Source organism: Onychomys torridus, chromosome 3 (genome assembly GCF_903995425.1).
Source record: "Onychomys torridus chromosome 3, mOncTor1.1, whole genome shotgun sequence".
NCBI classification, from domain to species: Eukaryota; Metazoa; Chordata; class Mammalia; order Rodentia; family Cricetidae; genus Onychomys; species Onychomys torridus.
This window is the reverse complement of record NC_050445.1, coordinates 40,458,703-40,464,702: the sequence shown is the minus strand read 5'-3', so window position 1 is coordinate 40,464,702 and position 6,000 is coordinate 40,458,703. Positions and strand designations below refer to the sequence as shown.

General features: G+C 46.3%; 1 protein-coding gene across 1 annotated transcript in view; it reads left to right on the top strand.

Moving 5' to 3' along the window:
- Positions 1 to 651: 651 nt before the first annotated feature.
- The window catches only part of LOC118579356 (putative adenosylhomocysteinase 3), a 176,576-nt gene continuing 171,227 nt past the window's right edge, over positions 652 to 6,000 (top strand). Inside the window, exon 1 of the mRNA XM_036180541.1 lies at positions 652 to 1,079. Within this exon, the coding sequence (XP_036036434.1) occupies positions 711 to 1,079 (369 nt within the window). The 5' untranslated portion in view covers positions 652 to 710. The remainder of the gene's footprint in view (positions 1,080 to 6,000) is intronic.

Below are 6,000 nucleotides of genomic sequence, written 5' to 3'. Positions count from 1 at the left end.
CAGAAATCATCACAGCAGGCAATGGCTTATTTCATTTCTTCTAGAAACCAAGCCACTGAAGAAAGGCTTTAGAGGGCCAGCTCCAAAGGCAGAAAACCATGCCTCGGGTCCAATTCACCTCATATGACGTGCCGCTTTTCCTTTAAAGGCCGCCCACGTGATCGCACACATGCGCACACTCCGGAGGAAACTCACGCCGTCAGGGGAGCGAGTCCTTCTTCCCCCACTTTCCCTGGGGTTTCTGGCATTCCCTTCCGGAAACCGCAACCCTTCTGGAGACGTTTTCCTCATCAATTCCGTCGCGTCATCCGTTTTTATACTTTCCCGTTTGTCGCTGTCCTGGGAGTTCCCTCTCCAGAGAAGGCCAAAGGGACTACAGGTCCCAGGGAGCTCTGCGGCCTGTTCCCCCCACCCCTCCGCGCGCGCAGTGCAGGTTGGGTGCTGAGGTCCCACAGTCTTCTAGCCACGTGCAGCCTGGAGCAAGCGTACTACAGGTTCCGTGGCGCCTCGCGCTTGAGTCAGACGGGGGTGGGGCGAGGCTGGAGGGGCCGGGCTGGTGGCGAGCGAGCGGGCGGTGGAAGGGGGTGGGAGCGGAGGCGATGGAGGGGAGGAGTGGGGGCATGGGGGAGGGAAAGGGAAGGGAGGCGGGAGGCGGGGCCGAGTGGGAGCCGGAGCTGGAGTCGGAGCCGGCGGTTGCAGCGGAGGCGGTGATGTCGGTGCAGGTTGTGTCAGCAGCGGCTACGGCCAAGGTGCCTGAGGTGGAGCTGAGGGATCTGAGCCCCTCCGAGGCGGAGCCCCAGTTAGGACTGAGCACGGCGGCTGTGAGCGCCATGGTACCCCCGGCGGGCGGCGGGGACCCAGAGGCTCCAGCTCCAGCTCCGGTAGCGGAGCGGCCCCCGGCCCCTGGCCCGGGCTCGGGGCCCACGGCGGCTCTCAGCCCTGCGGCCGGGAAGGTGCCTCAAGCGTCGGCCATGAAGCGGAGTGACCCTCATCACCAGCACCAGCGGCATCGCGACGGCGGCGAGGCCCTGGTCAGCCCCGACGGCACGGTCACCGAGGCGCCGCGCACGGTCAAGAAGGTACGGTGGTCGGGCTGCCTCTCGGAGAGGCGGGGAGGGCGGGCAGGGGAGCGGCGGCCCTTCGCGGCACGGCAGCACCCTCTTCCACGCCCTCTGGATCGTGGAGCCCAGAGCCCTTTCCCCCGCCTGGAGCCGGCTCTCAGAGCCGCCGCCACCCGGTGCTCCGCGGCGAAGCCGAGCCTCCGGGTGCCTCGGTACTTCGCTATGGGTAACATGGAGGTAGCGCTCTTCGCTACTACTTGGACGAGGCAGGGGGAGGAGAGGCACCTACTACTACACCCCCCCGCCTTCAGCACACTCCCGCGTGTAATTTTCCGGACTGTTCGGCGGCATAGAAAACCCTTCCCTCCAGCGATAAGGATAGCAAGATCTTTTCCCTGGGAGAACGAGGAAGCAGTGGTTAGCGCTCCTGAGAGCTCAGGCAACCCTCTGAGTAGCCTGGCTTCTGTGCAGATGATGACTTTCTGCCTCTCTATAGCCAGCAGCTTTATTTTGGTAGAAGGGTAATGGAGAGATGCTTCACTCTGAAGAGGTCTGCTCACCAGAATTACTAGATCGTGTATGAGGAGAAGGCTTATTTCACTTGTTGTGAGCAGAAAGTGTTAGGAAGAAATGCTGCTACTTTTGGGAAAGCGATCACTCGGGGCCTGTCTCAGCTGTCAGTTTCTTTGATACATAGTAACGTGTAATGATAGCACCCCATATTATTCATGCTTTGACTATCCTTTACCCCCCACTCCGTTTTTTCTCCGCTTTCTCCATGCTAAGTCAGCACAGGAGGAAAAAGACAAGAGCTGTGGGCCATCTAAAAAGAATTACGGCTTTATTTCCTAGACACAATATGAACACAGATTTATATTTTTTCTTTATTGTAATGAGTGCGTTTGTTCTGTCAGAACAATAAAAAGGATGTGAAGTCTACATTGGGTTCACTGTGTAGGGTTTGGGTGTTATCTTGGATCCAGCAAAACATTTTGTTGTAATTACCTCATGACTTAGAGCAGATAACTTTTTCATTCTTACTTCCCAAATGTAGTGATAAATGATGTCAGAGGCAAGACTGAAGGAATTTTAACAATGCTTTAGGACATGCTTTGTCTGTCCTTAGCTATTTGGTGTCGTCCGTGTCAGCGTGGTATTGTGCCCCCCCCCCCCCCCAATTATAGTTAAATGGAGGAATTGCAGTTAAAAGAGACCGCCTGGGCTAGGGCTAGAAGTACTTAGGTAAAAGTTAGGAAATCCAAAGCATATTTCTCACTAATTAAGATGCTCTGTAACTTTGACCAAATCTTTTTCTTGTGATTTTTTTTCTAAACTTTGTAATTCAGTGTTTTTGTTTGTTTGTTTGTTTTTAAGATTTATTTATTTATTAGGTATACAGAAGAGGGCGTCAGATGGTTGTGAGGCACCATGTGTGTGCTGGGATTTGAACTAGGACCTCTGGAAGAGCAGTTGGTGTTCTTAACTGCTGAGCCATCTCTCCAGCCCCCTGTAATTCAGTTCTTTTAAGGGTAAAAAATGCTTACGAAATTGCTTTTATACTCAGGTATTGGCCTGGGTTTGAATATAGTGCCCCTTCCCCTAGTACTAACTTTTGAATAATTTGCAGATTCTCTAAGTCACTTCTTTTATAAAATGAGGGTACTTATTAAAAAATGTGTTCTTCACATCGAACTTGGTACCTATAATAAAATCTTAAATGATAGTTATTAAAATTGATTATTTCTCTCCTCAAGGCTTAAGTATGACCCTGTGACCTTCTCTGAAACGTATACATATAGGTAATAGTTCAGTAGATTCTGTATAAAGAAGTTTTTAAAAACCACAGGCCAGCACCCTAAAGTCTGTTTTTCCTAATTCCAAATGTTCTTCTTGGACATTTTCCTTGTTGCTGAGCCACCGTTTTCCTGGTGGTTTTTTTTTTTTTTTTTTCTGTATCAAATCATGTTTCATGATTCTAGATTTACTCAGCAGCCTCAAGGCTATGAAGACAGGGCTGAACTTGCCTTCAATGTTAATTACACTAAAGAACCCATAAGCAGGTGAAGTCCTGGGCAAGGATGCAGCTGTATGACATAAGTGAGGACATCGCTGAGCTTAGCTCTTCTCCCTCCCCTTTCTCTCTCACCCTGCCCTCCTCCTTTTCCTTGTTAGGGTCTCTCATATAGCCTAAGCTGCTTGGAACTATGTAGCTGAGGCTATCCTCTATAGTCTTCCTGCCTCAGCCTCCTGAGTATGTGCCACCACAGCTGGCCTGAAATTTTCTCCTTTTTTAAAAACAAGGTCTCAGGGGCTGTAGATGTGGTTCTTTGGTAGAGTGGTTGCCTCGCTCCGAGTTTGATCCACGGTACCATGTAAGCCAGGCGTGGAGGTTCATTCCTGTAATCCCAGTACTGGGAGGTAGAGGCAGGAAGATCAGAAGTCCAAAGTCTTCCTTGACTATATAGTGAGTTTGTGGCCAGCCAAGCAGATTGGCTTTGAGTTAATAATTCTTCTCCCTCAACTTCCTGTGTGCTGGGGTCTGAAGTGTGTACCACCACATTTGGCTTGCCATTTTTAAAGAGCACAATCTTTAGTTTTCTTAATATTGAATTGACTACATTTTCTCCAAGTAGAAAATCATTCAACAAGGAACCAGTTGTGTGATGTCTTGATTTGTTGAGCCTTTCTTGCTTCTTAAATTGTCTAGTTAAGTCACTCTGTCTTTGACTCCCCTCTACTTTATTAAAGTGTGTGGAGGGACTGGGTGTACAAGGATTAAAATAGTTGTCTTTAGCTAAGTAAAAGGTGACTGTTACTTTTATTTTGCCATACCAGACAATCTTATTTATGTTATTTCATTTCCATTAGTGGTTTCTCCTTTCCATTTGTGTATCAGTTATCAATTTTCTTGGTCCCATTACTTTGGTCAGCCACACAAGGGAAGTATGTAAGAGTCAGACTTCCCAAGGTCAGTAGTCATAAGAATGAAAATAATGGGGTGCAGGTTACCTGGTCACATTTTACCTTTGGCACCTGCCTTCATTCTGTAACTTGTGGTGCTCTATAGGACAGATCTTGTTATTGTGGTTATGATATATCTGTTTTTAAAGTTCTCCTTCATAAGTGAACTCAGTAAACATCTCTGAAGTAATAATTTATACAATGGGAAAATAAGTTCCACCATGAGTGAATGTAACAGCAGTTAAGAGAACTTCTTCCATGTGTTCTTAGAAATGGGTGCTAGCACAGTAGAGAAAACAAGGCAGAAAGAATTTCTGAAAAGTTAAAACTTCCTGACAATAAGACTCCCAGCCTTAAGAACCTCGGCTAGCGTGTGCTTACGTTACTGTCGGTAATGACCATGTTCAGACAGACTTCATGTTGTTCTTGGCAAACATATCTGCATTGTACTTGCTTTGTTGCTGTCAGGAGAGAATGAGTTGAGCCATGTTAGAGCTTTCTTGCCCTGAATTGTTTAAGCCCTCCATTCAGTTAATTATAGATTACTGAAATTGAGTGTTTTGGATAGAGGCATGGGAATGTGAGAACAGTGTGAGTCCCTTGCCAGTTAGAAAAGTACAGCCTGGCAAAATGTTCAGTAAGGCAATTGGCAGTTGGACCCTAATAATAGTTACCATTAATTGGCCTTTTATGTGCCAGGAATTGTCATAGGTATTTCTGTAATCCTGACAAGAACATTATGAAATATAGATGGCATTATCTCAGTTTTACTGATGAGGAAATGTGGTTCAGAGAGGCTTAGTGCCTTGCCCAAGGTTATGCATCTAAAAAGTGGCAGAGGTAGTATTTAAACCTTTGTCTGTCTCCATAGCCCATGTCTTTTTCATTGTGCCACACAGACTCTTTCTGAGCTCTTAGATGTTGGCCTCTGGTCTTCACCCAAAAGCCTGTAGATTTCTGAGTGAACTCTAAGGTGTGTCTGTCTGGCTAAGGCTTAGGTCACAAAGTGAGGAGAGTGAGTCAGGCTTTAGGAAGGGGTTGGGAGAAAAACTATATGAATGTAGAACCTCAAAGGAATTGTAAAGTTAGAGGATATGAAGAACATTTAATACGGGGAAGCATTTTTAAAATTAGTGATATTAGTCTCCTATTTGTAATAAACTTGTAACCTGATAATGTATCCCCACTCCCTTCTTTTTGAGTCAGGGACTTATAGTTTATCGTAGGTTGGCCTTTTTAGCTCCATGTACAACCCAGGTTAGCCTCAAACTCCAGTTCCTTTTATTTCCACCTCCTGTGATTATTAGCATTTGCCATCGTGCCTGGCTTTATCTTTATCTTTAAAGTTATGAATCTCGGAGCTCTTTCTGTTGATCCAACAATTTTCCTCTGTTCTTTAAGTCCCTCCTCTATGAATCAGTCTTTGATTAAACCTTTTGGGAATTAGAAAGGGAATTATATTGTTAGGTAATTTTTTAAAATTATTTTTATGTGTATAGGTGTTTTGCCTACATGTATGTCTGTGTACCACTTGTGTGCCTGGTGCTGAAGGAGACCAGTGCAGGGCTGTAGGCTGCCTGGAACTGGAGTTACAGCTGGTCTAGTGAACCACCCTATGGGTGCTGGGAATTGAAGCCAGGTCCTCTGGGAAGCAGCCAGTGCACTTGACTGCTGAGCAATCTCCCCAGCCCCCTGTTAGGTGGTCTTACTTTATACTAGGCCTTGTACTTACAGCTTGATAAGTACGATTTTACTTAATCCTTTTAAGAGCTCTTAAAGATAGTATTCTTCTTGTTTTATTGAGGAAACAGATTAAGACATTTGTCTCAAAGTTACCCAGAAATGTATTAGAGTGAGCAGAAACTAATCTGTTTGACTGTGGAGACCAAATTGTGTATGTTTTCAATTGCAGGTAATTGCTCTAGGTTGAAGTTCCAGTTGTGAGTTCCATGCCTTGAGAAGGACATCTAGAAAAAAG